Here is a 16,811-nt window from a genome sequence, read left to right on the forward strand (position 1 = left end):
AGTAATTTTCTAACTGAGCATCATGAACAGGTTAATGTTTTCTTAAATGGAAAGAAAGCATTTTGGAATTACACATTTCTACAGAAAATCAAATAAATGAGCTGTTGTCTGATCTCAGAGCTGCGTCTGTTGAAGTGAGAGTGCTGCTGATGCTGCAGGTGTATATGTACTTTTCAGGCATTACAGTGTTGACGGGTCATGTGAGTTCGCAGGTCATCCTCGCTTGCATCTCTGTGGTCTCCCTCAGCTCAGTCACATTTGCTAACTATTGCTTTTGTTTTAAGCTGCTTTGAGCATCAAATGAGCGTTTACTAAATATGGGCCCATGAATTAAGTCCCGCCAATTTGCCAAGCAGGTTAAACAAAAGGGATGTTTGTAAAACTGTTTGACCCAGAAATCAAATTTTACTTTAGTCAGTGAAAGTGGTACCATTTTCTGCTGAGGCTGAAGAATAGTGTTGCCTTCCTAAAGCCACAGAGCCTTGTACATCCCAAAATGTTTCCTCTATTGTCAGCATTTTACCATCCAACAACGTTTTTGGAATTGAATAGCACCTCCATATGATGGTTGGTTACCTGCCAAACAGACTGGTAATGCAGACAAACATAAAGTCAAAAGAACTTCTGCAAACCTGAGAAGAAGCAGAGATAACCTGTCCTCCTCGCTCTGCTTTCAGATGGACTGAACTAGTGTTTAATAAAATGCAGCTTTTTTTGTGGCAATTTGCAATCAGGTGCCCAAACCTAAACACAGACCAAATTGTCTCACATTAAGCTGATGAAAGATGGTTATTTTACACCATCAAGTCTGCAAAAGCAATCGAATTAACATCAAAACCTGAACCAGGCATGATGGCGAAAAAAGATACTCTAGCAGGGTCCCCACTCTTTTTAGGAAATCATTTTCCAGGACATTTTCCAGTGGTTTCTCTTGACAATACAGGAAAGCCCTTGCTCACAGTGGCGGTCAGCGTTTGTGGGACAATCCGTGGATATTTGGGAACCCCGTCTAGTGGGGAAAAAAAGAGCAAAAAACGATTGATTAAAAAAAAAATTGTGAAAGTGAAGTGCTTTGATTCCTCAGTGCAAGTATGAACAGAGCTGACTCCTAATGCTTGCTGGGGTCACTGAGTGGAGTTGTGAGCACATCCAGCTCTCTATAATTACAGAATGTCAACTTTGTTCATGCTTTCTGGCCTGACCTTTTCCCAATGCTAAAAGTGCGCCCTTTAACCAGACGGTGAGCAGTTCTAGTATGCTCAACACATGTGAGAGTCTGGAAATAAATACGATGCATTCTTAATGGAAAAATACAACTCATTAATTTTTTTCTATTACTGAACTTCTCAAAGAGCGGGAAGTTAATAATAATGTTGTGAGGCTGGAGATATTGTTTATATATCAGTGTATTCAGTGCCTTCAGTCAAAGACCTGCAGGCATTGTAATTTTTTAATGACCAATGTGGACTAATTCACACCTGCTCTGATATTTAGTGCTGAAAGAGAAAAGACAAAGACAAGAAGGCAAGAAACACAGATCTGACACCCTGATGCCCTTACAAAACAGAAAATTACTTGACATTTCAAAGCAACAGCTCTGTTTCAAACTAGCAGAGTTTTTTTTTTTTTTCGTGTCTGTGTTTGTCTCGTGTTTTTCATTCTGTGGTTTCCCTCATTTTTCCCAGTGGACAAAAAAAAAAGTAATGTTTCTTTAAAAATGGACCAGTGATTTCAGATAAGGACTCTGGAAAGAGCAGGTAGAGCAGACAGAAAAGGAAGGCAAAACAAAAGACCGGCTTAGAGCAACCTCACACATGGAGCACAAAAACAGAGTAAGCCCAAGACACCTCGCAATAAGATAATTTCAAAAGGCAATTTTTTTTTGTCTACTTTTTTTTTTGAATCAATAGCCGAGGTCTTCCATGAGATGTGGTCAATTCAGAGGTTCCATTTAACAAAAGGTGCAAATAAGGAGACTGACACTGACACATCATGGCTGCTCACTCTGCTAGAGTGTGTCTTGTGTGTGTGCTTTATGTTCAGGGTTGTCGGCCGGGTACCGTTTGAATGTGGCCATTAGCAGCTCCACTGTTGCTGCATCAATGTGAACACAGACGTCACTGCTGCAGGGGCTAATTGAGCAGCCGTAGATAGCTCAGGGACACGGAACAATCTGCATTAAACGGCAGGGGGAAAGCGACAGGCTTTCTGAGATGGACGGGGTTGGTGCTTTGCATTTGGGGGCACAGGAGCAGCAATTAGAGGCTATGGATTTCTTAGGGAATGATCACACAGGACGCTGAACCATTGCCCAGGCACCCATCACGCAGATCAGCCTAATACCTTCAGTCAATCTGAGTCAGGAGATCTATAGGAAGCCTGTTTCACATGATCTCCAGGCACAGCACTGCCAAAGGGACAATCGTTAAACACAGGAGGGTTTTCTCACCACCAACTGTTCGTTGTGTGTGAGAGCCCTGCGTGTGCACCCCTGTGTGCGCGGCCATTGGCTTTCATTGCAACTGGAGGAGTAATTAGCTTGAAAAGTTTCAATCTGCGCTGGCTTACGATGCAGCCAGCGTGGATGAGATGTTGCTGTGGTCTTGTTTTGTACTCGGCCACACCGCCAGAGAGGTGTGAGGCTGTTTGGCTCGGCAGCCAAACAGCCACAGAGGCAGAGAGAGAGAGAGACGGGCAGAGACAAAGCTCCAGACAGGCCACAGAGAAGACAGCAGCAGAAGACACAGAGCCGATTAGAAATGTCACAGACTCTTTAGATGGGCTTTGGCTGCACGGTCAGCCTCCTACAGTGGATCCTCATTAAAGGAAGACACAACATGCTGTTGGCTTGCTCGGAGGCTGGACTGTACAGGACACCGGTGACACTGCCTTCAGTGCTGAGCTCTGAACATGAACAGCAGGCGACAATGGGCTACAAATGAGTTACAAGGGCTTGGAAAGTTGGTTTTTGGAAGTGTGTGTGTATGTGTGTGTTTGTGTGCATGCGCAGCTGAACACGTCCAGTTTGTTCTTGCCTTCAAAATAAAACAATACAAAACAAAGAACAACAATAACTTAAGTAAAACGAGAATATAGAGGGTTGCAAAGTCTCTGGATTTTTCAAAAACTACGAGACGAGGATCTCTTCTAGCAGCAAGCCGTGGCCGCCTCGACTCTACCGAGGCGGTGTCGACAAATGTAAAATGTTTTTTTTGAGGGGGAAAGGGTGAAGTCAGCACCCGCTCTGTCCCTCCCTCCCTCCCTTACCATCCTCCCTGCCTCTCTCCTCCCTGCTCCCTCCTTTGTGTCAGTTTCTGTCAATTCAGTTCGCTGGGCACCCATAGTTCCCCTGTAGGAGGAGAGGGAGGAAGCCCAGCATAAAAGGCCCAGACCACCCCGCGCCCCCCCGGCCCCTCACCAAAAAATGTTCAGTTCTGCGCGTCCAGCATGCACCCTCCCTGCGCCTGCCCAGAGCGGCAGCTGGCGGAGGTCTCTGAGGGAGGGGGCCGAGGCGGGGGGGCTGATGGGAGAGCATTGGGTGGTGGGGTGGTAGAGGAGGACAGGGGGGCGTGGTCAGATACAGGTGGATGGCTGTGCGGTGGGCTGCTGTTTGCGGCTCCTCAGGCCTCCAGACTTCTCCTTGTAACCCACACACATCTGCTGAGAGACGTCCACCAGCGCACTGGCCACTGCCAGACCTGAACACACACAAATATTACAGTTAGGTGAAGATTATGCAAAGATGTACATGCCGTTGGTTTCTTTTTGTGATGTGGACATACCAAGCTGTGTTTTATTATATATATTTATAGGGATGTTACTTTTTCAATACTTTTTGGAGCTCCAATAAATGAGAACACACACAACATTTGTTCAAATTAATTCAAATGCAACTTTTCATGATCCGTAAATCATTTAACCTCTACAATCATATCTGTGAAGGGATGAAAAGACGACACAGTTTAGGATTTAGTGGTGTCTAGTGGTGAAGTTGCATGTTCCAAGCGTGTAGGAGAAACTACGGTGGCCCCATCTACAGCCAGTGTTTGGTTTGTCCTTTCTGGGCTACTGTAAAAAAAAAAATGGCGGTTCAACATTTTGGCATCTACTACATAGTAACAGGTTGTACTAAGATACTAATAGGAATTTTGCGAAACAAGTAGTCAAGAAAATAATGTCACCTACAGTTTTGTAGTAAGGAAAAAATGACGTGCGATACTTCAAACAGAAAGCTAAATCTTTTTTTATTTCTTCATACAAGTCCTAATTTTTTTTTTTTTGCAAGGCATTATGGGTCAATAATGTCCATCCGCACTGTCACTTTTCCACTATCAACACACATGCATGCTTAAACGGCATTTAGAATTACTGTGTAGTGTAAAATTGGGACAGACGTTTGCACTCACAACCACATACACAGGTGGTGAGATCCTAGACTGGCAGCGCAGGCAATCATTAACTTAGACCACACTTCATTAACATTTATTAATACTCTCTGAGCCATGAAATTCCAGTAAACTCCATTTATCTCCAATGATGGATGCATTTAGCCCGATCAAATGCACATAGCCAACGGCGAAATATAAATTCCACAGAGAGAAGCAGTGGCTGGGAGTCTGATCGTCTTCAGTATAACAGGCTGCAACCATTAGCTTGTTTCTTGATCTTAAAGTGGGTGCAGGATAGTTCAAAGCAAACAAATGAGGCTCAGATACAAATCAGAGAATGATCTACAGTGCTGACCTCCTCTTGGCTGTTTGGAGAGTGACAAGGGCAGCCATTTTGGAACAAGCTTAACTGTAAACAGATGTGCTGTGATGCCGTGACAGACCATAGCCTGAAGATTCCAAATGCACACGGCCGGATGGGAGACAAGTTAAAAGCAATATAACAGGAGATCCTTGTGGGCATGAGGAGATGGTAGGAATGTGGATAACATGGTCTCAACAAAAGCTGCCAGAGGGGAAGCTCCACTGAGAGCCGAGGCAGTTTTGTTATGACAAAAGGACTATGTGGTAATTAATAAGGGCCTGGGGCGCACTGATGGTCTGGGGACTGCAACTGCGGGAGGCAAAGAGGCTATAAAAGACAGAAGAGGAAAGAAAATACAGAAATGAAGTTGAGTTCTTGTTTGAGTCCTTGAAGACGACAGTGAAAGAAACAGAAAAAAAGAAAAAAAGCCAAGTTAAGTGCTTAGTCCGGGGTCCTATCAGACTGTCTTGGAAAAAAAAGATAAGGAAAACAGATGAAGGAACGGATGGGAACGTAAAGAGAGCAAGTGACAGAGCAGAGGATGAAAGGAAGTAATGGGCTCAATTCTCAGTGTTATCAGACGGCCCGGGAAAGAAAGAAGGAAGAGAAAGAAGGGGTACAGCACAGGGAAATACAGAAGAGACATAACACTCAAGCGAGGGAAAGAGAAGAGCTGCAGCAAGCTTCTTAGCAATGGAGAGACACGATAACATGCAGACAGAAAGACGATGAAGGGAGGAAACACAGATGAGAGGGAAAGCAACAAACAGACTGCAGCCTTCATTTCACCACACAGGACTGAAAGGAGAGACGAGACAGAATGAGGAAAAGAGAGAGAGCAGGGAGGGAACAGGGAGAGCAATGAGAGAAAGGAGGGAGAGCGCTGCAGCATCTTTAAAAATCAATACGTCCTTGTCACATTAATGGTGCAACCATGAAATAATTACTGTAAACAAATGAGACCATGGTCAAGATGATTCATAGCCTCTGTGTCACAGTGTGTGTGTGTGTGATTTTGCTTATTTATTTCTTAACACTAAGACCACATATCCCATAATCCCTTATTCTTCTTTTGTGTCACTGAGGATCGTCAGTCCAAGGTGTTATTTTATGTAAAAAGATTTCACTGTGGCTTCTATTTGGTTTTCTTTGTGTCAACCAGTAAAAAAATATTGTATAAAAATGCAGTGTAGAGACAGAAACCAATAATTATTATTAGATTTTACATGACAATGTCCACATTATGTGCATGGCTATATTAAAGGGTTAAGTGGGTCCCTTTAAAAACTGCTGATTGGACCCATCTGACCTCTCCAGCTCCTGTATGTATTGACCAAGTTGCCTCCAGGGTCCCATTGAGTACAGTACAGACAAACAGGAGAATCTAAGCAGCTACATTATATGGACACAGACCCAGAGACCAAGCCGTACTCCTGCACCACCAGATTTGATTTGAATGAAGATTTAAAAGAACTTTATCTAGTAATATGAATAACATGAGCTCAAAATAACTTACAATAATGTGTCTCATATGTTTTTTCTGCTAAAAAAAAAAAGTATAATTTCAACATTAAAATTCCCAAAAAGACATTTACTCCTTCTACCTCATTAGAAATGACAGAATCTGCTCATCCTGTTCCAAAGTTTTCCTGCTGGACATAAGATGTCTGTAAAGTCCTCATTCTCACTATATGTGCACTGTTGGCTTCACGAAGCTACATCACACTTGAACCAGGAACTGACTTCTAAACTATTTGTGATGCTTGTAGGCCCCGCCCCTTAAACTCAGATCTTCAGTGAGCTCAGAGAAACTTTCCACATTCAGCAGATAAATGTGGAAAACATCGTTCCAGAGTCAGACTCTGCACATACATTATTCTGTACAGTGAAGTTCAAACATTCAACTGTAGGAAGGATTTTTGAGTGGAGGGGGACAATATTAAGTATTTAAGTGCTATATTGGTTTTTATAGACCAGCCTTGACTAAGCTGGCTACATTTCAGAACTCATCTTTTTTTCCTGTGCTGGCCTTTGATTCTGAGTTCATTTTTTTTCTGTCCCCAAAACAGCATTATTTTTTCTGAATAGCTCTTGAGAGTGGATGGATCTGAAAATGCTGCTCTCACATTATAACAGGGATGGGAAAAAGCTAACCTCTGCAATATGCAGCAGAATTTGAAGATGCCAACTTTCATCTTCCACTCTTTTTGAGATCTTTCATTCCTAATACTAAAACACAGGTACTGGTAATAATACAGGTATTGATGTATTTATGCTTCTGTTATCAGATGAATTTCTAAGCACAAAATCGATTTGACTGTTGGACCGCTGCAGCAGATCAAAAATGACTGTTTACCTGGTTAGGAGGCAGCATTTATGAGCTACAATTCCATCGCTTTGATTTATATTTATAGTTCTTTGTCAGACAACAGAAGTAGATAAATAGATTATGTGAATCAGACCACCTAATCAATGTATTATATTGAAACCACTCCATCCAGTGGAAAACCCATTTAACTGACTATCTAGCTGAGTCTGTCACAGTGTTTTAGCATGTGGCATTCATGAAACACACTATAAATAACATTTAAATATGGGTAGGTAGGAAAAAGAAAAAAATGGCAACGGGGTACCTACACAGATGGGTTGGGTCAATACTTTTTAGGGGAATGGGATATTTCACCTATATATTTTACCACATGGGCGCTGTATCATATAGACAACATTTTGTGCTTTACAGGTAATAAAGTCTTAAATGTTAATGGTCTTTTCATTGGTAGAGCGGTTCAAACCCTTAATGTTTTGGGTATATTGGAAATGTATGCATGTTCCACACTTAATGTTGCCCTAAAGGGGTTTAGTAGTGAGCTTACTGTTTTGGACCTCCAGAAACCTTTACTCTGTCCTATTCAGATGATGAATGCAGCTGTGGTGTTTCAGTGTGGGTTGATAACTTTATAAAAAATGAAATCATTAGTGTCGAAATAGTTTTTCCATTTTCTCCACTTTACTGTGGGAATAGTGTAAAAAGCTGAAGGAAGGATGATACCAAAGAAATAACAGAAAAAGATAAAGAGAAGTGAAACAAGTTTGAAAAGTGTGAGGTGTAAACTTGTCCATCTCTAACTGGAGCTAAAGCTTCAAAAGACAGGAAGGAAGGAAGATCAAGAAAAGGGATGTGAAAAAAGTGAACAATCATCAAACAAAGACAGCTGAAGTGAGGAAAGAAAACAAGTGAAGGATTCAATGGCTATGTCTTACCAGACTGTCCTGGAGGAGGGATGCCGCCAGTGCCCCTGGGTAACCGCACAAAGATGGAAAGCACGGCGGCTTTGTTGCCAAAGCAAGGCTCAAGGGCGATGGGTTTTGGGACGGACTGTGGAAAGAAAGGAAACAGAAAGGGAAAAAAAACAGTATTACACATCACAGGCCTTCCAGATCCTGGTGAACACATGCCATTTTCAAAGACATGGATAACGGAGGCTTTGCTGTTACTGTTCTTGTTTGTGTCAGCAACATGAACAGGGGGGAAAAAACCTTTTCCATCCCCTGTTGAGATACACATACTGATGTGCGGACACAAATTGGATCCACGGCCCCTCCCAAAATCCCCCGCTGTGCACAATTTCATGACAATGCTGCCTGTGTGCAGTGTGGGCCACGACTGGATATCAAGTGGCGGCGCTGGGAGCGGAGATTTGTGTCGGCAGTACTGGCAGACTGCACTCCTGTCGCCGCAGGCTGCCTGACACACCTGACTCTCTAATACCAATATCTCCTGTTTATCAGCAACTCATCCATATGTGGGGATGAGTTTCCCGCCTGTAAACACTGACTGGATCTGCTGCCGCTCACCTCGTACAATATTCATGGGTTTACCTCGACGGAGGATATGGATATGGAGAACGCCGCCACCTCAGCCGCATACAGATAACAGCCTATCTCTCTCTCGCCATCTATCTCGCTCTGTATTTCGAATTCCTGAGCCGGACAGGAAACTGGGCCATGGCATGGTTTCACACACATTCCTGACACTGCCTCTCAATTTGCTCACACATAAACACACACACATCCCAACACACAAATTCAATCCCTTCCCACGCCAGTCTTTATACTCGGGAGAGTTGAGCTTAAAGCCCCAAGTGGAAATGCCGCTGGAGTGACACACACACCACAGCACACACACACACACACACACACCCTACCTACACAGCACACACACACACACAGTTTTCATACATCAACTGTATATATACACTATACCTGTCGACATTTTCACACACAAATCATCACTGCTCGTTTTCTCCTCTCCACAAAGACACGACACACACACATAGTGTAAGCGTACACATGGGGAGTGGGGCAGTAATGATATTCAGGCTCTGACCCATTTTACACAATTATTCGCTGCTCCATCTCTCTGAGGCTTACCTTTCATACGAGCAGGATACACAGGCTGTCACACAGGTAGCTGGGGAGGTGGCACAAAGACCTGGATGCCTCCCCCGCTCCTGTGTGTGTGTGTGTGTGTGTGTGTGTGGTGTGTGTGTGTGTGTGTGTGTGTGTGTGTTGTGTGGTGTTGGTGAGGGCATCTCAGTGTTGTGGTGTGTTGTTGGGTGTGTCGTTGTTGTGTCGTGTACGTGTCAGTTGCAAGTGGTGTGGTAGTGAGGATTTTTAGTGCAATCTGAATGTACTCATATGTTGTGTGCATGCATGTGTGTGTGGATTTAGTGCATCTGATGTTGTAACAGAGGGGGATTCTGTATTTGTTTATGCCTTTATGGAGGTGTGTCTGCCTGTTTATAGCATGTATGTTTATACAGGTGATCTGACAGAGAAGGGCATTTTATTCTCCATTTGTTCTGTACACCGGTTAGTGGATTCGCTGGCTGGTCCATGACAGGCCCCTGCTTATCTGAATGAAAAGAATGGATATATCCGGCTGGCAGCTGGATGGTAGCCGGTGGGTGGCGGCAATTCTGAGTGGCGGGTACGACATCCCTTCCGACATACACTTCACTCAGTAAATCTGCTGGTAATTTTACATGTTGGTCTTGTACATGAATAAGCTCGCAATCAGTTTTCTGGAAAAGCCACGCCTACATCAGTTAGTCAGACTTTGCAACATTTCTATAACACAGCTGTGCCTTCAAAGGCTGGAATCATTGTTCTCAGAAGATACGCAAATGTTCTTGTTCTCAGGTCAGATCCATCTTGAAAGTGTTTTTATTACGTACTATTGTTCATTTTTCTCTAGTATGCAGGAGGAAGAGAAACAAAAAAAAAAACCTACCTTTGTAAAACCAAAATGATCATCACACCATCAGTTTCTGCTCTCAGCGTTCATTAATGCCAACTGCCTACAGTTTGAGTATTCAGTATAATGCTGAGGAAATAATGAGGAAATTAGAATGAACTGAGAGTCCTATGGTTTTTAACTCTGCTTGGATGCAGTCAGACTATATTCAACAGGGAGCAGAATGTTTATATTCCATCTGATAAGTGATTAAATTGATGAGAAAATGTATTAGGGAACCTACAGGGTTGATTAGAGTTGTTAAGCAGGGGCTTTATCTGTAATAGTACTGTCATTTTAAATAAGCTGTTAAGAATGTAAAGAATGCTTATGTTTGAAAAATACTTATACATATACAGATAAATAAAGCCAGCAACATTACAGACTCCATGTCTGAAAGGGGCACACATGATGTAATGTGTGTGTAATTGCAATATGACTGCATGTCTGAATGTGTGTGATTATTGTTCTATGCAGCTGAGAACTTGCTGTGGTTATGCATCTTTGTACGGAGAAAGTTATGAGGTTTTTGTTTGTGTGTGTAAGCTTTGCGTGCATGCCTCTGAGCTCACAGCAATTTTCAGCTGTGTTGATCCTGCACTCTCACGCACACGCACACACGCAGTGTTACAGACCCCCTAAGAACTGACAGGGGGAAAAGTTCAGATGCAGACAAATGGGCTCATAGTGGGACGGGGCTCGCCTGCTGGAAACACTGCAGTCAAACCAGCAGCAGCATCAACAGCGCGCGGAAAATAAATACTCCGACACATGTTTGGATACCAGAACTGTGTACAACTCTGACATGCTGGAATTTTAACAATAAATCATGAATCCAAGTGCTTTGACTTTGAGAAATTAGCGTGATTAATGTAAACAAACGAGTCCACGGGAGAAAGAAAAGGGTCACTGCTGTGTTTGTCCATCTTCAACTCTGTCCACTTGGTTTTCATTCTCTCTCTTGTCACGTTTATTTACAAAGGCAAAAGGGGTTTGTCCCAATGGGTTTTACCATTTGTACAGCCACCCTCTATCCTAACACCCCCGACTCAGAAATAACATTGCTCTTTCTCTCATTAAATGTGAAACAAGAACATTTACTTTCACTCCCTTCTTTTCTGTCTTTCGTCTATCTTTCCAATATTGCCTTCTGTGCAGTCTTTTGGAGTTGCTAACATTTTATCATTCATTTTAAAAGAAATTTTAATGACATTTTATTAGAAATATAGTATTAATAATAATTACCATAAACAAGCAAGACCACGCTGGAGGAGATTGGCAGCCTCTAACAACCACCCATTACACTGATGTATTTATCCTCTTTAGCAAAGTTAAAAGGAAAAACTACAGAATGATAACAGGAAGAGCGAGGAGGGACGAGTTGCAACAAAACAGAGAGAGGTTTTTATGAAAATGGGCTTTTAATTATGATAAACACTAGAACACAATACTGGTGTGAGAGAGAAGCTACAACTCATCTCATCTGTGGTACGACAAAACCGTATGAGGGTATCAAAAGTAATCCGACTGCCATTTTTCTTCATAAATGCTTCACACATCTCATATCCATGCATTTAAATAAGGTTAGTTTTATACGAACTGCTAGAATGAGCACGAAAAGGTGGGACACAAAGAGGTTTATAACCTTTACATAACGTTAAAAACACAAGTTAGAATTCTTCGGATTTCAGTTCTGGTTGATCGGTGAAACCTGTGGTTACTGTAGGTAATGGCAGGTTTGACAATCTATCTCTTAAGCTTGTGTTAACCACCATTTCAGGTATCCAACCAAAAACACATTCAAAAAACGCATCCACTTCGAGATGAGGGACCCTGAAGTGCAAAAATATTCACTCGCTTTGGTACTTATTCTGCAGCACTATTACACAATGGCTCTTGCTGAAATCTCGTCCATTTGTCGGCACCTGTTGTGTTTGAGAGGTTACCATAATCAAGTACATAAGAGTTTTATATTCTAGATGTTAGACATGTCAAGACAGTGGTGTGGGAAGAAAACAGCAGAGAGAAAGAATACTCTAATTAGACTGTTTTTATTCTTTCTTTAATTTGGTGAACTTTGGAAAACTAAAACAATAAAATCAAACCTCTATTAATTTGGCTGAGGACCTTGTGGGAACTTGTCAGAGGCTTCTATCCTGCCCTGGAAGCACTTTAGAGAAGCTTCTTTAAAAACTCACGAGAGAGGTGGGAGTGAACCAGATAAAAAATATCCTAATTAAATACTGATGGAGAATAAATTGCAATTTTGTTTTCCATTTGATTGCAGTAAAAGACAATATTGTCCCTCAGGGCAATAAAACATCACCCTAACAGCTTTAACAGCTTTATGTGATAAATGAGTGATGACTCAATAACTAGATAAGACAACCAAGCACTCAGTATGAGGATCATTTCTTTCCCTTTTCAAATTCATGGCACTAGAACTTCATTTTATGCAACTTACACAGATTGCAGAGAAACGGGAATAGAAATACTGACAACTATTCCAATACAACATTAGGTGGTGCAATATCACACTTGGCTAATTTTGCTCCTCAATCCCTTGGTACAAGAAAATATGAAACAATTATTTTGGCCTTGCCAGAAGCAATCCAACCAGGCTTGGTTTGCTCCAGTCCACAGGTCTGTTTTTGCCTCTGGCTAAATGCATTTCTCATCCAGTGTGTTTACAATTGGAAAAATGAGGGCTACCCGTGATAACCTGAACACATCTGTACTCTGTGTGTAAAAAAATAAGAGTGGCAGCTTTTAATTTTACAGCTTAGGGCTGTAAGACTCGTCTGCCAAGTCCAACTTCCACTGCAGCAGCTGCAAGCTGCTCTTAGGTTCTCGCTTGTTTACGTGCTCCTTTCTCATTTACTAACATCGGCATCTCATATTCAAACTGGAGAGGGAATAAACACACATTGGAACTTAGGGACTTGCTGTCAGACTGATGTTGGATGTGACAGTGGGATTATTTTGATTTCAACAGTTCTCGTTTTGTAATCGATTGCATTGAGAGCTCAACGGTACGACTATTATATCCGAGTCACAACCTCAATTTCAACATGAGGCTACAAGCAAGTTCTTCACTTTCCATTCTGACAAAAACAAACCAGTGCTCCCTTAAAAAAAACATAATTTATCTCCTACAACACACATGTCCGACTTATTTTGTCCTGAGTGGAAATTAAGGGGGAAAACAAAACAAAACACCTTGGAAAATTCAATTATCCTTCCTTTTAAACTCTTTGTGGATGTGATTATTTTCCCCCTAAGATGTTCCGCTAAAGGTAGTGTCTTTTCCCGTGGTCTTCTTCAGAGGCTGCATGTTAATAACATCCCCAAGCAGATGCCTTTGTTTTATAGCGTTGAAGCCCTCCCTTTGACTTCCCCCTGCCCAACCTCCCCCACCGGTGCCACTCCGGAGAGTTATCTAGACTGGCCAGGCAGAGCAGCGAAAGGTTTTGTTAAATTACCTCCAGTAATTAGCTCAGCACGTAGGATCACTGCTGAGCCCACACACACACACACAGACGCAGGCCTACACTGCGGCTGCATGCTGCTCCGCTTTCATCCGCTGCATTCATCTCTACTCTAGCAGCAGCTGGGGATGAGCTTCCCCCCGCCACCGACGAGAGCCAGTCAAACTCCCTGTTGCTATGACTCACCAGGTACAGCCACTTCCAGCGAGCCAACTTTGATGAGTTTTTGTTCAGTTGGCTTCTGTTTACTAAGTAAATGTTTCGTGAGCCTGTAATAATAACCCCATATTGCGATGTATTTAAACTAAACACTTCAGATAAATAAAGATAAACAAGGTAAGTTTAAGTGAACTGTATTTGCTAAATTAGAACAATTCTCAATCTGAAATACAATTAGAACTATATAATGTTCTACAAACTAATGAAGTTAACAATGGCCATATCTAACATCAAACCTAAGAGAAGTAACGCAGCTGATTCTTTGGTGCAATGTGCTAAAATAATGTGTAACTTCTAAACAAACGGGCGAGAAGCTTAATGTCTCTGATTACAGCAAACAAATAAAAACACCTTTTGTCTTTAGCACTGCCTCGTCTTTCTCTCACCTCGCTTTTCTTTCTTCTGTTGGTTGAAGTGAAAATTATTCATGAAAACGGAGTCACTGGTGGCTATATGCAACAACTTTTAAAGTTTTCCGCTTTCCTAAAACAGTCCTGCTCCTCTCCAGGCAACCTGAAGACATTACAGAAATAAAAATTATAGAAAATACTAGTGTCGCCATAAAAGATGCTATAAGTAACATTACAGGCTATTTACTTCCAGATATAAGACGTTATAGGTTAAAGACATTAAACTGTGTCACTTTGAGATCATATGGAAAATATCTCGAACACTTTCTGTCGGCCGTTCCCTCCTCTTGCATGTGCATCTGTACAAAATGGTGAGTCAGTCTGTCTGATTCAGAATTTATGAAAAAGGTTTTCACCATGCACTTATCTGTAAGAAATAATCTTAATTGAGCATTTCTCTGGTGTTTTGACCTTTGACCTTTTAATTCTCGTCTATAAAACTGGCAATGATGAAATTTAAGGTTATCACACTTGCACAATTGGTATAAAAATCAATATACAACAAGTGGAGGTGAAGAAAACGGTGCACCACAATCACGTCAGATAAACCCAACCCTTTTCTTTGCTTCTCCCCCCCCTTTTTTTTGCATAACATGTCCCGATTTTTTCCCTTCCCACGGTATCTATAAATAAAAGCTGAGCAGGAGGCGTCACAAAGGTAATCATCTGCCCGTGATGCCGGGGCCGCAAGCTCCATTTGGCAGAAGCACAGTGAATATATCTCATCTGCGGAGCAAGTTTGGACTTCCCACCGAGGCTATAAACAACTTTAATGATCTTCAGCCTACTGTGCGGCACCCGGCCCCCCATATACCCCGATCGCGGGTCTTAATACACTACTGTAGCATCCTGATAAAACAGCATGGAAACAAGGGGTAGAACCTGCTCCCAGTCGCTCAATCTGAGCCGGGAGGAGATAGGATAGTGTACGCTCACCGTTTGAGCTGGTAAAGGCAGAGAAAGCTGAGGAGGAAGATCTAAATTGGATCTCTGCTCCTGGGCTGCTCCTGCCCTGATGGAGAGGAGGAGAGCAGGCCAGAAAGAATGGAAGAAAAGAAGAGCAGGAGAAAAGGTAAAGCAGAGATGGAGGAGGGGTGGGGGCGCCTGATTTCCACAGCAAGCTGCATCTTTTCTTTCCACATAGAAGCACATATGCCAACACCCACACAAACATGCAGAGGTACACAAAAAAACACATATTTACACAAACAGAAGCAGCAGATAAGGCCAACAGAAAACCCCAGACAGCGGATAGGATCAGTAAAGGGCCAGTAAATTAGTGGAGAACACTGTAGTAAAGTAAGGATGTCAGACAGGAGACAAGAGAGAAGAAAAGAAAAGAAAATATATAAAAAGAGAGGAAGATACAAAGAGAAACAAAGAGAAAAGAAGAAAAGCAAGAAGAAGAAAGAAAATGAGAAGAAAAGAAGAGAACAGGACGGAACATCAACAAAAAGAACAAAATGGAGAACAGATGAAAAAGTAAAGAAAAAAAGAGGCAAGGAGTGAAGAGGAAGAGTGTTGAAGCAGGGATCTGATTAGCTGCTGATCTTCCCCAGGGGCCCTGCAGACTTTGTTGGGAGTAACCTTGTGCTCGGGAGCCGAGCCCCTTGAGATGCATGGCCCCTGTCAGAGCCGAGGGGCCCCTGAGTCACCCTGCTGAAACAGCCCTATAATTCTGCACTACATCTGCATTCAGAGGTCATTCATCACAAGGTGCACAGTCACAGGTATACCTGCCTGCGGCTACGTGCCTGCCGAATACTCAACTGCAATTTCTACAACTCTGCACAATTCCTACTTTTAAATGTTCTCTGCTGCTTTCTCTAGGCTCAAGATCTGCATTTAAATCTGCTCTAAGCTACTCTGCTAGTGTCAAACTCTTCTCTATAATAAAGTCCTCTCAACCACCATCTCCAACTCAGCTTGATCTTTACATTTAAATCAACCTTATACTACTTCAACAGGCTCCAGCTCAACTTTTAATTTGCTACACTGATTCTTCTTTATGGTTAAATCTACTGCAACACTATTCACTCTGCCTGGACCCTACATTAAAGAAGACTATAATTTCGCTAAACTAAATCTGTTCAAAGCGTCTGCCTTTGGCTTGGTAAAAGAGAAAGATCAGCATATCCCCACAGTCAAATTATTTGTCAAATTGTGTCTGTATACAGGTCTAGGGGAGTAGTACTGCATAAGTAAAAAAAGTTGTATAAAACCTTTTGTGGTTCCAAAGGGTGCTGTGTCAAATCTGATAACCTGCCTTAAATGATGTCACTTGAGTCAGTGTCAGGTGGGGCAAAGACTACAGGTATGAAAATGAAACAAATGTGTTGGTGTGGAGTCTCCTTATCTCTCCTTGAGGCTACATTAGCAGCTACTAGTGTAACACTTCCGTATATCTAACTATTATAATATCTACTATAGTTTAAATTCGACTTTCCCAAGTTTTGAGATATTTTTGTTTTAAGATATTCTCATCTGAGATTTCTTTGATACTCTCTGATACAATGGAGGTGACAGTTTGTTTTGTAGAGCTCACAGGACGGAGCTGATGACAGGTTCAGTGTAACTACTTTGTACCTGTGGTGATTCATTGTTTGTTAATACTTCATTTGTTATTTGGTAAGAAAGTGTTGGGAC

General features: G+C 42.1%; 1 protein-coding gene across 1 annotated transcript in view; it reads right to left on the minus strand.

Moving 5' to 3' along the window:
- Positions 1-3,453: 3,453 nt before the first annotated feature.
- atrn (attractin) overlaps positions 3,454-16,811 on the minus strand; it is a gene marked incomplete in the record, with an annotated part of 121,514 nt that continues 108,156 nt past the window's right edge. The window contains 2 exon segments of the mRNA XM_035674150.1: positions 3,454-3,698; positions 8,014-8,128. Coding sequence (XP_035530043.1) covers positions 3,574-3,698; positions 8,014-8,128 — 240 coding nt within the window.

This window comes from Morone saxatilis, unplaced genomic scaffold (genome assembly GCF_004916995.1).
Source record: "Morone saxatilis isolate NCDOM2014 unplaced genomic scaffold, NCSU_SB_2.0 Contig3, whole genome shotgun sequence".
NCBI lineage: Eukaryota > Metazoa > Chordata > Actinopteri > Moronidae > Morone > Morone saxatilis.